General features: G+C 45.0%; 1 protein-coding gene across 1 annotated transcript; it reads left to right on the top strand.

Annotated features, from left to right (window-relative positions):
* The first annotated feature begins 3404 nt into the window (after window positions 1–3404).
* On the top strand, window positions 3405–4586 carry LOC119283965. Its single transcript, XM_037563299.1, has 2 exons — window positions 3405–3950; window positions 4185–4586. The coding sequence occupies exons 1-2, from the start codon at window positions 3846–3848 to the stop codon at window positions 4584–4586; spliced, it is 507 nt and encodes a 168-aa protein (XP_037419196.1). The 5' UTR covers window positions 3405–3845.
* The last annotated feature ends 14296 nt before the right edge of the window (window positions 4587–18882 follow it).

The following is an 18882-nucleotide window of genomic DNA, read 5'->3' as shown; positions in this document are numbered from 1 at the left end:
TTGTACTAGAGTTAGTACAAAGTCGAAACACTTATTTTGAGACGGAGGGAGTATCTGCTTACATGGCCGAAGGTTCTATAAACTCCTTTTACTTCTAGGAAAGGTTTCTTTTAGTCTATCTTATATGGAATTTGTATCAATGCGCATCAGCATGTAATAATTAAAAAAAACCTGAATTTACTACACAACACTCATATCCAGGGCATGTTTATGTAGCACTTCATATTGGAATCTCTAGAAGGTTTGTTGCGTACATGGTCTATGCTACATCCAATGAAGTACGAACCACTGTTTAAGGCGGTGTGTATCCAGTTGGTACGGGTGACCATGGAGGTTTTTATCCAATATGGATGGCAGTATAATCTCCGGATTGATCCACCATCTCCTTCGATATAGGTATAGTGTCAGTTATATGACTCTATTGTTGCTAATATGTCGGTTTTCTATTTACTTGTGTTAGACCATTAAAGTTTGGTTGTGTGCATCTTAGTTATGTTGAGATCAGGTGTCGCTCGTCACGATTTTGTACCCGCTTGTTGCTACATTCTGGATTAAGAAAGCACGCCCTTGTCCAAAAAGAAAGGTGAAGGTAGCCGATCCCCTTCTCTTCCCTTACTCTTACCAGTCCCAGTTTCCTCCAGTTATATCGCGAATTCGTAAATAAAGTGCTCAGTTTAGCTAAATGTCAATCGACTGATTTTGAAATAGGGTCAGTCGGTTTTTGAGAGTTGGCCGGAGTGAGCCAGAGGTAAGGAAGGAGAAGGAAGGGGCTCGTCGGAGGGCTACCCCGGTATCTATCTTAGGGTTCAGAGTGGGGGGCGTGGTGGACGGCAGTGGTGTGGGGCGGTGGTGCACTTCACCGGAGAAAAAAACTAAACGCGGGCGGGCCTAGAGGGATGGCGGGGGGTAGCGGCTAGACCGGCTGTGGGGGCGGTTTCGAGGAGGGCGGGGCGGCGAGGCCGCGCGGGAGCGCCGCCTGCCGCAGGCGGTTCGGCCGGCGGCCCGGGCGGCGGTCTAGAGAAGGAGAAGAGATGGAGGTAGAAGAAAGGCCAGGAACCGTCGGATGTCGATCGGATGTTCGAAAATTCGATTGAGCCAATTCGAAAAAGCCAGTCAACTGAAGTGTAGCCTCACCCTAAAATGCTTGGTGCTCTACAAGCACTACGCGAGTCAGTCTACACAGTCCCATGGTATGGATCAAATGCCACATAGTAATCATCATCATGTGCACAAAGAAACATCACAGGCTTATTAGTTACACAGTCCCATACACGTTCTATGGGGAATCAGATCCATGGGCCATTGGACGGCTATACTGTACTGTACTGTACTAACTGTACCTTCGATACATGCCCGCTTACCTCGCCTCGCCACAAGCCGGATCGCTTATCAACGTTCCAGCTTCTAGTCCTGCTGCGACGGTGGTAGCACGGACTGCGAGATCTGCAAAGCTCTGGTGCCGCTGAGCTGAGACAGCAGCGTCGCCGGCTGAGAGTTATGGTGCTGCTGCCCCGGCCCCGCGCGGTGGTGGTGCGGGCTGCGAGCTAATTGCTGATGCAAGCTCGCGCGCTTGATTAGGTGTTAGTGCGGACCTGCGATGGTAGTGGTGCGGGGCTGCGGGCTGAGAGTCCAGGTGTTGCGGCCTGCTACGACCCTGCTGCGGTGATCGCACCGCGGACTGCGAGTTCTGTTGCTGTTGCGACGACGACTCCCCCGACTGGAGCCTCCGCTGCTGCTGGTGTTGCCGCATGTTCTGGTGCTGCTGTGACGGGGGCGTCGTGTGCGAGCTCCGTTGCTGCTGGGTCGACCACTCCTCGGACTGGAAGCTCTGGTTCTGCTGCGACAGTCGTGGGCTCCGGCGTTGCTGCAACGGCGACGTCGTGGGCCGCGAGCTCTCGTGCTGCTGTGACGACCCCAGTGTGGACAGGAAGCGTTGCTGGTGCTGCGAGGGCGGCGGCGCAGATTGCGAGCTCTGGTGGTGACGCTCCGGAGCAAGGGAGGGTGCCGAGACGGTCCTCCTGTTGGCACGGAGGGCACGATGGCGAGCGGCGAACTGCTCCGCCAGGCCGACGTCGTTGACGCAGGCGTTGATCCTCGCCTCGACACGTTGGAATCTGTCGGCCGTCGTGCCGCTGTTGATCAGCCTGTTGACATGGCCGCCAAGGAAGCCGCTCGGCTGCTGGGACTCGACGAGCTTGAGCGCGTCGTTGAGCGCGGCCTTCAGCCTCTTCAGCGAGGGCTCTCTTATCATCACCGTGCGGCCGCTGCCGCTGCTCCTCGTGCTCGCCGTGGAGGAGTCGAGGTGGTGGATGATGTCGCCGACGGTGCGCGCGCGGTCGGCGAGGTCAAGGCAGCTCTCACTGTTCTCCCGGTCCGTCTCCACCGCCTTTGCTATCTCCTGCACCACCTTGACGATCGCGCTTACCACCTCCATGATGGATCTCGAGTCTCGAGGTTTGCTTATGAGTTCTCGACTCGATGAATGAAAAACTCAAAGGAGGGCGACTTACCTACTGGATGAAGAGTGGAGTCGATTTTGCCCATCTTATATAGGCTTTCGATAACTTTGCCAATGATCAACTTGCGCCATACAAGGAAATTAAGGAAAGCTCGTGAGCTCTTCTCTTCCCTAGGTTACAAACCCTTGTACATCACCCCTTGTTTGTCGCATGCAGACTTTTTTTTGAAACCGCGCATGCGGACTTTGAAAAACGCGGTTGCTAGATGTGATGAGTGGTGGAAAAGTAGATGGGGTAAGTGGGTCAGGCAAGGACGCGTTGCATGGTATTTGTCCACAGAGGGATTACTGCTGGAGTATCCCTCCTTGGGCTTTCACGGATGAGAGTGCCCTCCATGCCGACAGTTTCTGGTGATTTGCCTCGACAGCCCCCGCACCCCGGGGACCTGCCTCGGGGGTCCATAAGGGCATGGCCAACGGGCTGCCTCAGGCCTAGTTCCCCATGTTCGGATGACATGCTGGAGTTAAAGCAGGTGCTCCGCAGAGCAAACAGGCTCTGCTTGCAGAGGAGCCGAGTGCTTCAGGTAAAAAGCAAGAGGAAAGTAGGAGAGAGAGGGGTTGGGGTCCATTGGAGTGAATAGCAAAAAACTACCACATTACGGGCTATCGTTTCGAAAAACTACCGTTTTTTTTAATTTTTCAAAAAACTACCACAAAAGTGGCTGGCTGTTCCAAAAAACCCAAGTCGCCGAACGGTTAAGGTTTAACTGGGGTTATGACATGTGGGGCCCGCAGGTCAGGGTTTTGTCGGCCATAGTGCTCACGGCGCGCGGGTGACGGCCGTTAGGGCGCACGGGCCGTCCCGACCAGGTCAAAACGGATCCGGCCCTCACTCTGTCTCCCTCGCGCTCACTCACTCTCACTCTCCCCCCCCCCCACTCTCACTCTCCCCCCTCGCTCTGTTTCCCCTGGCCGAGCTCTCCATCGTCGCCGACCACCTCAGTTCCTCGTCGCCGGCCAGGATGCCTTCTTGGAATGATGGGGATGAGAGCTCCGACGACAGCATGGGGGGCAACCTGATGGACATGGGGTACTTTGTAAGCCTCATCCTCCTCCTCTCTGTCATTATCTAGGGTTAGGGTTAGGGTTGAATCGATTTGGGAATGAGGGTTGATGAGCTGTATATTTGTATGGATGGATTCGTTTGGTTTGGTTATCTATTAGTTTTGATCTAGGGTATGGATGGCACTGTGATGTCTGATCTGACCTTGAGCAAGGCAAAGCTTGACTCAAGTTGAACTAGTTGATGCATTGGTTCTGATCTACCTTTTACTGCATGTAGGACACACCTGACACCATCCCTGAGCCACTCTGGTGTGGTGCTCCCATGGAGGAAGTTTCCAAGTGTACTCTGCACGATATGAAGCCTAGGAAGTGTGTTGCTTTTGAAGGTGCTAACACTGGGAGGAGGTTCTATGGATGCCCTGTTCAGGTGAGTAATTGAGTATGCTGGGTGGATTCAGTTATGCATAGTGGATTCAGTTATGCCTAGTGGAATCAGTTATGCCCAGTGGTTACTGAATTTGTACATTAACTCTGTTTGAACTGAATTTAGTACTGAATTTATGGTTACATGTCCTCCTTGTGTACCAATCCTCTTTTTGAATTGAAGTTAGAACTGAATTTATGCATTTTCTGAAGTATGTGTTCTCTGATCAAACTACAGGGAGGTGTGAATTGTGGTGTAGTTCAGTGGGTTGATCCTGCCTGGCTTGATGTACTTAAGAACTGCCTCATCAAGTTGTGGGAAATGTTCCATGAGCAAAACCTTGGAAGGATTCAAGACAAGCATGCATATGAGGATGAGGTTGCCAAGTTGAAGAAGGACTATGATCATCTCTGCACTGAGTATCATAAAATGGTTGATGATGTTAGCAAGATGTTTGACTGGCAGGATGGTGTTGGCAAGATTGACTACCAAAAAGCAATGGATGCTGAGAAATTTGAGAAGCAGAAGGAAGAGCTAGAGCTGGAGATGAAGATGGAGAAGCTAAGGCTAGCAAAAGAACAGAGGTGTATCCTTCAGGCCCAGGCAGACATAATTCACAACACCAGGAAAAGGCAATGAAAGAGATAAAGGTGGACAGGGATCTTCTTGCACAAGAGAAGACAGAGCTTGAGAAAGTAGTTGCTGATCTGCTGAATGCTGGCCATGGGAGCAAGGAAAAGCTTGAGAAAATCAAGGCCATACTGGAGGCTTGAAGATTTGGACAATTGTGGTTAAGTAAGTAAGGTGGCCTACACATATAACAGGCCTTGCAAGATGATGGTAGGAGTATATTTTGTGCAGTCCTATATGAACTGTTTAAGTTATGGTAACTAGAGTGGTGGAGAACCTTTGCTAAGTCTGGCTTATGTTATTGTACTGTTAAGAACCTATCTATCTTAAGTAATGCAGTGAAGAACTGTTTTATTTCTTTAGGTTGTTTTCCTGAAAGTAGCAATGCTGAACTAGTATATTTTTGTGCCTAAAACCATTATGTACACATTGTGGGCCTAGACTGGGCTGTTTTATTACTCCACCTACCTACCACCAACCATTAGTAGTCTATAAAGCCCACCCCTTGAGTGAAACCGCAGTCAATCCCCCATCCCCACCCTTCTCAACCCCCCAGCCGCGAAAGAAACCCTAGAATCCAAGGGAGAGATGGATCCTGGAGAGGTCATAGATGGAGAAGAAGAGGTGCCCAGGCAAGCCAGGCGCCAAGATGCAAGGAGGAGGGCGAGAAGGCAACTTGCTGAGATGATCCTTGCAGCACGCAACCGCAAGGACATAGAGCAGTTCTTGGAGGCATTCCCCCTGGTTCCAACCCTAGTGATGATGATATTATCTACTGTGCAAGGAGGAGGGAAAATTTCCATCCCTTTCAGGTCACTAGGCAGAGGTGGACTAGGATTCTGTACCGATGATGCTGTTGTTATGTTTCTGTGTTCCTAGATCTGTCTTTCTATCTATGTGATGTTTGAAGTTGGTGTAAGAACAATGTTGAATGAGCTATGTATGTGATGAATCAAGTTGTCTATGATGCAATGCAATGTATGAAGCTGGTGAAAGAAAAATGTTGAATGATCTATCTATGTGATGAATCAATCTGTCTATGATGCAATTTATGAGTGAATCTTTTATCTATATTTGTATGTATGAATGAATTGATCTGGTGATCTTGATGTTTAAGTTAGATATGTTATGGTTTGGTCAGATGGCCATATCTTGTTGTTTTAGGTTTGATCTCTTAGGGTTTGGTGCCTAGATGGGCAAATCTTGATGTTTTAGCTTTGATATGTTAGGTTTTGGTCCTAGATAGCCACTTTGGGGTTGGTCGACAAGTTGCCCCCCAAAGTGACCAAATTGACCTAATCATATCAATCAATTATCAACAAAATAAATCACTTGATCTACATAACAATGCTCAGCATAAGAAATAATTTCATATGAAACAATTCATAACCTAGGACATATCAAATCAAAATAGAGCTTGATAACAGATAACTTAATTGTTCCAAGCAGTTCAAACACAGACCATATAACTTAATTGTTCTAAGCAGTTCAAACATAGACCACATAACTTAATTGTTCAAATGAAAATAGAGTTCACTGCAAATAACACAGATAGCAAGCATGCCTAACAAGCAGAGTTCAAGGCATAAAGCATAGTTGAGTGCAACACATTCAATGGTTGCCACTGGCTGTGAAACACAAAGCAAGTTTGCTTGGGGCCTTCCTCTTCCTCTTAGAACCAACATCAGCTTGACCTGATGTTGATGCTGCCCTTGGAGCATTGAAACCTCTTGCACTTGACCTGGTGTTCTTTGTTGGAGATGATGCACTTGACCTGGTGTTGTTGGCTGGTGCTGAAGCTGGTGGTGGGTTCTTTCTCTTTCTTGATCCACCTGTTGAAACTGCAGTAGATGTGGTTGCCCTTGTTGTAGCAGATGTGGTTGCCCTTGTTGAAGCTGTTGCTGGTTTCCTGCCTCTAAGTGGTCCTAAAGCTGGAGCAGGACCTGAAGCTGGAGCTGGACCTGAAGCTGGAGTAGGACCTGAAGCTGGTTCACATGTTGCTTTCAAACATGCCATTCCTTCTTTGTGACCATGTCCAGTGAAGGAATAGCTAGCTTTTTCAACCCATTTCTTAAGTTCTTCTGCTCTAAAGCCAGTCGACTGGAAGTTGGCATATATGTGTCTTAGGCAATATCTTTGTGGGGATTGAGGAAATACTTCATTAATTGCTTTAAGAAGGCCCTGTTGTTTGATTACATAAGGTAGTAATGAGATAACTATAGCAGCATTGCTATGTGCATAAGAATAATACAGAGTCAGAGAAAATACCTTCTGCCAGTCAGACATGATGGTGTAGTTCCCAAACTGGTTGCTGGTGCCAATGCAGACTCTAAGTTGGTTTAAAAACCAGGTCCAGCTAGGCCCATCCTCTTTGTCAACCACCCCAAAAGCAATTGGGAACACATTGTTGTTCCCATCTCTCCCAGTTGCTGCCAATATCTGCTGGCCTGTGGATAACTTGATGAAGCAACCATCAAGTCCTGTCACTATGCACCTGCTTTCAAGGTTTGTGTCAAGCACACATTGTAGGTAGTCCCTCAACCTCAGATACTGCTTTCTATGATCACCTTGCACAACATCAACAGCCATCAGTCTTGCCCTATATGCCAAACTCCTAGGTACATGCACCCCAAACTTCTTCTTAGTATGTTTGAGAACTGTCTCTACATCAGCCTTTACATTTGATCTAACTGTGTCCTCCACAGATTCTGCAACCCATTCAGCAGTAACCTTTGTACTCTCTCCACAAGCTCCACAACTATGATCCATGTGGCACTTCTTGATTGTGAATGTATCTTCATGGGCTACTTTGGATGCAGTCATGAAAAAATCACATCCATTCTTCCTCTCTGGGGATCAAACAATAACCCTTGATGGTTCATTCCTATGGTACTGAAAGTTTCTCAAAGTCCTAACATGAAAATTTCTCAATGCCTTTCTAAACTCATACACATTGGTGAAGCAATGGTCCTTGCACAGCTGCTCATGTGCATCAGGTACCTTTGGGTCATACCATTTCCTCTCTTTCTTCTTCTTCAATCTTCTCTTCCTTCCAGAAGGTAGTCTTGGAGTCTCCCCATCCGAGTCAGAAATGCCCACATCACCAGGGAAGCAATACTCATCAGCTTCAGGTACAAAATCCTGAAACTTTGGGATCTCTGGCTGACTGTGAGCTCTTGAAGTTGGACCTGGATTTGCTGCTGCTCTTCTCACATGCTTGAGTTTCTCAGGCCTGCATTTTTCCACAACTATTTCCTTTCCACTGTCAGCCTCTTTCTCCTCCTGCCAAAACTCTGAAACATCACTGTCACCTTCAAACTGTGGTCTATCTTCTACATCATCTCTTTCTTCTTCATTTCCAATATTTTCTTCACCTCTCTTCCAAGCCTTGTAAGACATCTTTATCCCTCTATAGTCACCCCTATCAATCTCAAAGTCTGAGGATGATTTGTCAATATCATCATCCTCTTGACCAGCAGCCTGTCCATCATCATCTCCACCATTAGCTTCTGAAATGTTGAAGTTACAACTTTGCTGTGTGTTCAAATTAACATCAAGAGGGTGGACCACTCCATCTTGTGACAGACTTAACACAAAACCAGGACCCCCCACTGGACTGCCTATTGGAATTTGTTCTTCACAAACATTGTGAGCCCTGTTATTCAACATCTCTATCTTCATTTGCCTTGGAAACAATGATATAGAGCACTGTTAAATCTGAGTGGTCTATCATTTCTTCAACTACATCTTGACTGTCCAGAAGAAATAAACCTTCCTGTCCAATCCCTTGTTCTTTTACCCAGTACATGTAGTCATCTGACCCATAGCCTTCAGTCTCAGTAAGTGCTATCAAGTTCAGAAATGTGATGTCTGAAACAGAAAACCTCCTTTCCATATTATCTCTGCCCTAGAAATGCAGCCTAACCTCCCAAATTTCATCATCCAGCCTGCATTACATAATATGTTATTTGAAAAGCCCAACTAACTAAGTGTTTTTTGCTACAAAAATTCAGTGCACACTAATTATAAAGTACAGTAAGGAATCTGAATCCAACAAATGCTTCTCTGAATCCACCATGCATTTCTACTAAATCTAACTAATCCTTCAGTGCTAAGTGATACTGTTGCATCCAAAACATGCCACAGAGTGTTTGCTCAACTATTATTCAGTGCATGTTCATGTTCTAAGATGAATCACAACAACATCAACCTAGGGTTTGGTCAAAAAACTAACTAAATTATGCTATGTTGTTTGAAATGAACAAGCAGAAATGCAGAAACTGTTGAAGGAGCTCATAAGAGGAAAAAAACTTACTCCACCCCTCCAAATGCAGAGGCCCAATGCTGGGAGTTGGCCGGATCTGCCTGCACAGCGCTAGCAAGAGACCTCACTGCTCTGTACTCAAGCGAGAACTGGCAATCACCAGGCGACGGCGGTGTAGCCTGTGGCGTAGGAGCCTGCATCAGAGCTGCAGCCTGTGGTGTCCGCTGCGGCGGCGGCGGCGCCGCCGGCTGGGTTGCGAAGCTACCGCTCCCCAGCCAGTTATCAACCTCTGAGAACTCGCCGCCTCCACCCCCCCTTCCACCTCCACCCGTTGAATGGCCGCCATCACCTAGTTTCGCCGCCGCCACCGCCATCGGAGAGGGAGGCGCACATGAGAGAGAGGGAGACAGAGAGGGGGAAGACAGAGTGAGGGCGGGCCGGATCCGTTTTGACCTGGTCGGGACGGCCCATGCGCCCTAACGTCCGTCACCCACGCGCCGTGAGCACTGTGGCCGACAAAACCCTGACGGGCGGGCCCCACATGTCATAACCCCAGTTAAAACTTAACCGTTCGGCCACTTGGGTTTTTTGGAACAGCCAGCCACTTTTGTGGTAGTTTTTTGAAAAATTAAAAAAAGCGGTAGTTTTTCGGAATGATAGCCCGTAATGTGGTAGTTTTTTGCTATTCACTCGGTCCATTGAGATGAGATCACCTTATGTTGCTTTCTTTGGGTGAAGAAAAATTAAAATGGTAGCCCTAAAACTTTTATGTCTATTTGGAAGATGGGGCTACACCATTGTAGTGCTTCCATGGCTCATGCCCTAGGGATGGAGCACGGGGCCATCGTCATTTGGAGATTGCGACCGCGCACACATGGGCTGGGCTCGCCTGTCATCGGCCGCACGCCGCACGTGCCGGATGGTGCAGATGCCCACTCATGTGTGTCTTGGCCGAACGCAAAGGGGGCTTCTCTTCCCGTACATGAGGGGTTTGCCTGTACAAACGCGGTGGGGATTGGGCACGACTATGTCTCCTTGAGAAAGCTCTCACTGAAGGCAGCGCCCCAAATGGGTCGACCCAGCTCACGCGAGGCCACTGCCTATTTTTTTGTTTGACCTTTTGGTTTCTTTTTCTGATTTCTTGTTTTTACATTTGTTTACGTTTCCAAAAATTCTAAACATATATATTGCAAAAAAATAATTTTATAAATATTTTAAAAAAATGTTAAATGTGTATAGAAAAAAAGTTGGCAATGTACAAAAAAATGTATATAAAAATTATACAATGGGTGTGAAAAAAGTTGATCATGTATTTTAAATATGTTAAAGAAGTATTTAAAAAATGTTAAAAGAGTATGAAAAATGTTGAATGTCTGTAGAAAAAATGTTGACTATGTATTAAACAAATGATGAAATATTTTGATCATGTATATGAAAATATGAATCAAGCATTTCAAAAAAAATCAAGCATTTGAAAAATGATAAATGTGTATAGAAAAAATGTTGACCATGCATTCAAATAAATGTTAATCGTGCATTTAAAAAATGTTGATAAAGAATTTGAAAATGTTAAATGTTCATTCCAAAAATGTTGTCCATGTATTAAATTTTTTTGACCATGTATTTGAAAAAAATATTAATCAAGCATTTGAAAAAAATAAAGTGTGTACATAAAAAATATTGATCATGTATACAAAAATGTAATATTATATTAAAAAATGTTAATCAACCATTTGAACAATGTGCATAGAAAGAAATGTTGACTATGTATTAAAAAACGTTAAATTTGTAATAAAAATTGTTAAACATGTATTAGAAAATTGTTGTTGACATATACAAAAAATGTAGAATCAAAGGAAAAAAATGAAACCCGATAAAGAAACAAAATAAAAGAAAAGAAAAATTAAAATTAAAGTCCAAGAAACAAATGAAAATGGAATGAAAAAACAGAAAAAATATGAAGAAGAAAAAGAAAAGAAACATCCCGGTAGAAAAAAAATGGAAAAACAAAAGTAGTTAGACCCAGGTTCATTTCATCTCAATTACAACCCGTCCTAATACTTGAATAGAGTCCTGACGCTAGCCCGATGGCCGGCACCGCGGCTCTCCTTTTTCACTATTTTCTTTTGAAGTGGCGCGAGTGAGTCAACTCGTTATTGTTGAAGCTCGTGGCGAGACTTCCCACAGTCTCGCCTAATGACGAGAAATAGCATTCGCGGGTGAGGTTGGCCTGTATAGACCCTTGCCGTTGCAAGGCCTAGATGACTAGTGTGGGATGGGACGTGTAACGTTGGTTGCCCTACCCGGCGGCAAGGAGCCAGTTGACCAGAGCCCCAGCACATCAGAACCCTACCGACCTTGCCCTGCCTCTCGCTTTGCTTCACAGCACTTGTGCACGTTAAGGGCATCTTCAAGGTGAACCTGTAAACCTCCCCAGGATCGGTCCATACATATTCATGGGGCCCTTGTGGACAAATAAAAAAGGTGGTAAAAATAGAGTTATAATTACCGCACGAAGAACTGCTAGATGGGATGAATAGGAGACCGAGCAGTTCAGTCCACCGTGCCCTAACTTGGCGACGGAGGACACCTACGGCGACGGCGGAGAGGACGATGTCCGCGGCTGGCGTGAGGACGGCGTCGGAGAAGTCGCGGCAGCTAAGCGCTTCGTCGCCGGCGTCGTCGAGAGCTAGCGGTGGCGCTAGGGTTTTGACGAGGTGGAGAGGTGAAGGAAGGATTTCTTTACCGCAGGGGACAAGTATTTATAAGGAGGTGTGCGGCACAACGCAATTACGCAGGTGCCCCTGGCGGTTCACATCTGAGGGGCACGTGGCAAGCATGCAACATACTCAGAGTTGTCCCACATTCCCACGCCCACCAGGCATGTCGGATGGTTGTTCTGGCTTCTCCGGATTTCAACAATAAAGATGAGTTATTTAAAACAGATTTAATGTTTGTCTCTGTGCCTTCTGCTGACAAGGACGCAGAGAAGACATTCGACAGTTTCAATAGAATGCATATGATTTGGATAGATAGAGTTTGAGATAGGAAGCATAGAGAGGTTAGGATCCGATCACATTCACTTATTTCAAAAGATTCAACTAGAAGACATAGCTATAAGTGAATGTTGTAAAGGACAGAACACTAGTATATATATCAGAAAGCAATCAAATCATCACAGTGAAGAAAATCATGAAGATAAATTGAAACTGAAGACAAACCAAATGCGAAGTCATTGCAAAAATAACGCCATGAGTGAAACACTTCAAACAGAGAAATTTGGTGGTGGCATTACCCACGTATAGGAAGTATTAGACCCAGACACGGCGCACAATTATCGTGGCACTCCGAAGTCAAATTCCATGTTAATGTATTCACACTCAGAATGTAAGTCTTCATTGATTGAAGATATACAGTACTTCGTGTGTTGCACATCTAAGTCATCAACATGCATAAGTGTTAGGATGTGTGCCTGATCACAGGACATTAGAGGATTCCAAGATATTTAGCTCACATCGTAACTTGCAAAACCTTTTCTCATCCAAGGGCTTTGTGAAGATATCTGCCAGTTGCTCTTCAGTGTTGACATGAATGATGTCGATATCTTTCTTCATGACATGATCTCTGAGAAAGTGATGACGAATTTCAATGTGCTTTGTCTTCGAGTGCTGCACTGGATTGTTGGCTATCTTGATGGCACTTTCGTTGTCGCAGAAGAGAGGTACTTGTTTCAGATTGATGCCATAGTCCTTGAGAGTTTGCTTCATCCATAGAAGCTGAGCACAACAAGATCCAGCAGCAATGTATTCAGATTCAGTAGTTGAGAGTGATACACGGTTCTGCTTCTTTGAAGACCAACAGACAAGTGATCGACCCAGAAAGTGACATGTGCATGATGTAGACTTGCGATCCACCTTGTCACCAGCATAATCAGCATCCGAGAATCCAACCAAATCAAATTTTGAGCCATTTGGATACCATAATCCGAGTGTTGGGGTGTAAGCCAAATATCGAAGAATTCGCTTCACAGCTAAGTGATGCGATTCCTTTGGTGCCGCTTGGAATCGAGCACACATGCAAACACTAAGCATGATATCTGGCCTAGATGCACATAGATAAAGTAAAGAACCAATCATGGAGCAGTATACCTTTTGATCGAACTCTTTACCATTGTCGTCGGGACCAAGATGGTGTTTGGCTGGCATTGGCGTCGTGTAACCTTTGCAGTCTTCCATTCCAAACTTCTTCAGACAATCTTTGAGGTATTTTTCTTGAGATATGAAGATGCCATTCCTTTGCTGACGAATTTGAAGACCAAGGAAGAACTTCAGCTCACCCATCATGGACATTTGATATTCCTCTTGCATCATGTACCCAAACTCATCACTATACTTCTGGTTGGTGAAGCCGAAGATTATGTCATCCACATATATTTGGCACACAAATAGTTCACCATCATATGTCTTCATGAAGAGTGTGGGATCGAGGGATCCAGGTTTGAAGCCTTTGCTCTTCAGGAAGTCTTTAATCGTATCATACCATGCGCGAGGAGCTTGTTTGAGGCCATACAGTGCTTTGTTTAGCTTGTACACCATATCAGGATGTTTTGGATCTTCAAAGCCAGGTGGTTGAGCGACATATACTTCTTCTTCAATCTTGCCGTTGAGAAATGCACTCTTCACATCCATTTGATATAGCAAGATGTTGTGATGGTTAGCGTAGGCTAGTAGTATGCGAATAGCTTCAAGCCTAGCCACAGGAGCAAATGTTTCATCGAAGTCAATTCCTTCTACTTGAGTATATCCTTGTGCCACAAGACGTGCTTTGTTTCTGACGACTTGACCATGCTCATCTTGCTTGTTTCGATATATCCATTTTGTTCCAATAATGTTATGCTTGCGAGGGTCAGGTCGCTTGACAAGTTCCCAAACATTGTTTAGCTTGAACTGTTGAAGTTCTTCTTGCATAGCTTGAATCCATTCAGGTTCCATCAAAGCTTCAGCAACTTTCTTGGGTTCTGATATTGACACAAATGAAAAGTGCCCACAAAAGTTTGCTAACTGTGTTGCTCTTGAGCGAGTAAGTGGACTAGGCGCATTGATGCTGTCAATTATCTTTTCAATTTGTACTTCATTTGCAACACGAGGATGAACTGGACGAAGACTTTGCTCTTGCTGATCATTGTCATCATTGGGAGGATTGTCTTCGGTCTGAGCATTGTCTTCATGTTGGTTTGGTGCAGAAATGATAAGTTCCTCTTCAGGCTGTGCTTCAGAAGGCATGATTTCACCAGTTCCCATCAGCTTGATAGATTCGCTGGGCGGAGCTTCATCTAGTGTACTTGGCAGGAGTTCTCTTTGTGAACCATTTGTTTCATCAAATCGCACATCCATAGTTTCGACGATTTTGTAGAGATAGAGGTTGAAGACTCTGTAGGAGTGCGAGTCCTTTCCATAGCCAAGCATGAAGCCCTCGTGAGCTTTAGGTGCAAATTTTGACTTGTGATGGGGGTCCTTGATCCAGCACCTAGCTACAAATACTCTGAAGTAACTGACATTTGACTTCTTGCCAGTAAGGAGCTCATAGGATGTTTTGTTCATAAGCTTATGGATGTAGACACGATTGATGATGTGACATGCTGTATCAATACCTTCAGGCCAGAAATTTCTTGGTGTCTTGTATTCATCGAGCATTGTTCGAGCCATCTCAATGAGGGTTCTGTTCTTGCATTCAACGATGCCATTTTGCTGAGGTGTGTATGGAGCAGAGAACTCATGAGTGATTCCCATTGTATCCAGATAAAGATCAAGTCCGGTGTTCTTGAATTCAGTGGCATTATCACTTCTGATATGCTTGATCTTCACACCATAATTGTTCATTGCTCGATTGGCGAAGCGTCTGAAGACATCTTGCACTTCAGTCTTGTAGAGAATTATATGAACCCATGTGTATCTTGAGTAGTCATCAACAATGACGAAGCCATAGAGACAAGCAGTTGTTGTGAGGGTGGAGTAGTGAGTAGGTCCAAATAAGTCCATGTGTAACAGCTCGAAAGGTTGAGATGTTGTCATGATTGTCTTCGAGGGGTGCTTTGCCCTAGTCATCTTTCCAGCTTCGCAGGCACCACACAAATGATCCTTCTTGAACTTGACATCCTCGATGCCTATGACATGCTTCTTCTTGACGAGTGAGTGTAAGTTCCTCATGCTAGCATGCCCCAGCCTTCGATGCCAGAGCCAGCATTCTGAAGCTTTTGTGAGAAGACATACGGCAAGCTGTGGACCTGCTGAGAAATCTACCATGTATAGATCATCTTTCCGATACCCTTCAAAGACTAAAGACTTGTCAGATTCCATTAGTACAAAGCAGCGATATTTTCCGAATAGCACAATCATGTTCAAGTCACAAAGCATTGAGACAGACATTAAGTTGAAACCAAGGGATTCAACAAGCATCACTTTATCCATGTGTTGATCCTTTGAGATTGCAACTCTACCTAGACCCAATACCTTGCTTTTACCAGTGTCAGCAAATGTGATGTGACTCTTGTCGGATGGACGTAAGGTTGAGTCCATGAGAAGACTTCGATCACCAGTCATATGATTTGTGCATCCGCTGTCCATAATCCATTCTGAAGCTTTTGGTGATGTACCCTATAGTGCAATTAGGAGGATAGGCTTCACAAGAGTGTTGTGAAGCATAAGCATTTGACGCACACAAGGATTATCATAGCTTAGATCAAGGTTAGGACACATAGTATGACTAGTAAGCGATTCAGATGTGAAATACATAGTAAGATCATTTTATTATGCGTCCTTAATGTGCTTTAGGTCCCCAGCAATAGCATCGGACGCCTTTTATTGCAGGCTGGAGACCTTTCTCTGCAAAAGAAAGTCAATTCTTCTTCGCCACCCACATCTTCAGGGGTGGCTTAGAAGCAATGAGTCTAAGTGCAGCATCTGAGAATTTTGGCTTTGGAGCCCTAGCAAATAGCCTTGCAGGAGATGAATGATACTCATGAATAAGCAGAAAAGTTCTTAGTTCTATGAACATAGCGGTTCGAAGACACACGCTCATATTCATAAGTCTGAGTATGATTTCCCTGCAAAACATTGGCGTTAGGGTGACTCAGGTGAGTCCTGTATCTGTATGAAGCCTTTGGGCTATATGAAGCCATAGGTCTGGGTTTGTCTTCTTCCTTGGTGGTGTCATGACGACATTCACAGGAAGATTCTCAATGTACTGCTTAGGTACCCAGATCTTCTTCATAGGTGGTCCATTCCTGCAGTTAGTACCAATATACCTGGCAAACACTTCACCATTCTGATTCTTGAACAACTTATAGTTTGCATCAAAGGATTCATAAATGATAATAGGATTAGCACAGGTAAAGCCAGATAAAGTGGATGGATCTACTGAAGGTTCCTTTGCAGCAACCCATGTGGTTTTGGGGTACTGCTCAGGCTTCCAGTACGAGCCATCAACATTCATTTTCCTCTCGAACCCAACACCCTCTTTCCTAGGGTTTCGGTTCAGAATCTGCTTTTTGAGGACATCGCAAAGTGTCTGATGCCCTTTCAGACTTTTATACATCCCTGTTTCAAGCAATGTCTTCAACATAGAATTTTCATCAGCAATAGTAGTGGTATCCTCCACAGAGGGGTTAGTAACCACATCAGTAGGTGAAGACAATGAAACAGTAGCAGCAGTGGAACATTCAGCAATAGATGTAGCGTTATCACGCTCAATGCATTTTAGACATGGTGGTTCAAATCCATCCTATGTAACGCTGATTTGTTGAGCAAGTAGTGAATCGTGCTCCTTCTGAAGATCTTCATAATCCACTCTTATCTTTTCAAGGTCTAGCTTTCTTTGAAGACATTCAGAAGAAAGTTTCTCATGATCAGACAAGAGAGCATTATGTTGATCTTGAAGGGCGTCAAACTTGGAATGAAGTCTCTGAAGACTCTCAGCCAAAGCTTTTGACTGATCCATTTCGTCACCCAACATATCATTGCTCTTACTAAGCATGTCTTGAACCTTTTCCAAGACTCTTTGTTGTTTAGTGGCAAGGGAAGCAAGATTGACATAACTGGGGCCAAATTTATCACCTGATTCATCATCGCTAGATTCAGAGAGGTAGCATTCAGTTACCTTATCACCCCTTGCCATGAGGCATGATGAAGATGATGATGATTCAGGTGCAAAGGTCATATCCTTAAGAGACTCCTTGTAGTCCTCAAACCACGGATCATGACGAGTGCGATGACCTTCATAGACCTCAGAAAGCCGGTCCCAGATTAGCTTCGCGTGATTGAGGTGCATAACATTCCTGAACTAATTTCGGGACAGATGAGAGCAGATGACATCCTTCACCGTAAGGTTCAGTAGAGTGTACTTGCGAATGTCATCGGCCTCAGCCATCTTGCATAGATCAGTGAGGCCAATCTCAGTGACGGTCCACAGTTCGCTATCCATTGCCATGAGTCGCTTCTTCATCATGGCTTTCCATCGGGGATACTCATGACCGTCAAAGGTGGGGCAAGATATGTTCCTCAATCCTGCAGTCGACATAGCTAAAACTCCAGGTGGTTAAACTGAATCACACAGAACAAGGGAGTACCTTGCTCTGATACCAATTGAAAGTGCTAGTATCAACTAGAGGGGGGGTGAATAGGTGATTTTTATGAAAGTCTTCAAAACATTATAGTTTCAAAGAGAAATAGTAGAAATGACCTAATTGATATGCAGCGGAAGATAAAGTACAATAAGCAAACCATAGTCAAGTATGCAATGATGTGAAAGTATAGGACTAATAGCAGCCAAGTAGTAAGGATCAGGATGGAAGATAGTATGAAGCCAATCAACAGTTGTAGTCAAGCAATGAAGTCAAACAGGTATGACAGATAAGCAATGACTTCACGAAGACGAACTTAAGTAAAGGAAGGGAGAAGATAGAACCAGTCACTTGTTGAAGACACAGTATTTGTTGGACCAGTTCCAGTTGCTATGACAACTGTACGTCTGGTTAGGGAGGCTGAGATTCAACTCAGAAGACCGTGTCTTCACCTTATTCCCCTTGAGCTAACGACACATAGTCCTCGCCCAATCACTCTGGTAAGTCTTCAAGGTAGACTTCCAAACCTTCACAGACTTCATTCACCGGCGATCCACAATGACTCTTGGATGCTCAGAACGCGACGCCTAACCGGCTGGAGGATTCACAGTCCTCAAGTGTAATAAGTCTTCAGGTCACACAGACAGAAAGACTTCAGTGATGCCTAACACTCTTTGGCTCTGGGTGTTTGGGCTTGTTCCTCGCAAGGATTTCTCTCTCTCAAAGGCTTCGAGGTGGGTTGCTCTCAAACGACAAAAGCCGTGCACTAACTCTGAGCAGCCATCAATTTATGGTGTAGGGGGTGGGCTATTTATAGCCACTGGGCAACCCGACCTGATATGTCCGAAATGACCCTGGGTCACTAAGGAACTGACACGTGTTCTAACGGTCAGATTTCAAACACACATGGCAACTTTACTTGGGCTACAAGCAAAGCTGACTCATCCAGCTCTGGATAAGATTTTCTCTCATTGTCTTCGCTCAAAGACATAGGATTTGGGTTGAGCATCACTTCAGTCATTCTGACTTAGTTCACTTGGACCCCACTTAACAGTACGGTGGTTCCTATGACTCAACAAAGAAGAAAAGGAAACAGCGAAACAACACAGTCTTCGCGCTCCATAGTCTTCACTCAATGTCTTCTCATGTCATAGTCTTTAATATGAATATCTTCACATACCACCATTGTCTTCAATGTCTTCATACATTTTTAGGGGTCATCTCCGGTAGGTAAACCAAGTCAATGAGGGACACTACCTGTGTTATCCTGCAATTCTCACAAACGCATTAGTCCCTCAACCAACTTTGTCGTCAATACTCCAAAACCAACTAGGGGTGTCACTAGATGCACTTACAAGATCAGTGTACAAATTCTTGCTCGGGACGAAGTTAAGGAACGAATCTTTGCTGCAGCCGGTTGGGGG

This window comes from Triticum dicoccoides, chromosome 4A (genome assembly GCF_002162155.2).
Source record: "Triticum dicoccoides isolate Atlit2015 ecotype Zavitan chromosome 4A, WEW_v2.0, whole genome shotgun sequence".
Taxonomy (NCBI): Eukaryota; Viridiplantae; Streptophyta; class Magnoliopsida; order Poales; family Poaceae; genus Triticum; species Triticum dicoccoides.
The sequence above is the reverse complement of the archived record's forward strand: the minus strand, read 5'-3'. Positions and strand labels throughout refer to the sequence as shown.

Bases quoted from the DNA above. Each gene is read 5' to 3' on its own strand.
- LOC119283965 (XM_037563299.1), top strand. From the start codon at position 3,846: ATGGAGGAAGTTTCCAAGTGTACTCTGCACGATATGAAGCCTAGGAAG. The intron at 3,951-4,184 runs GTGAGTAATTGA...ATCAAACTACAG, and splicing joins TCTATGGATGCCCTGTTCAG to GGAGGTGTGAATTGTGGTGT.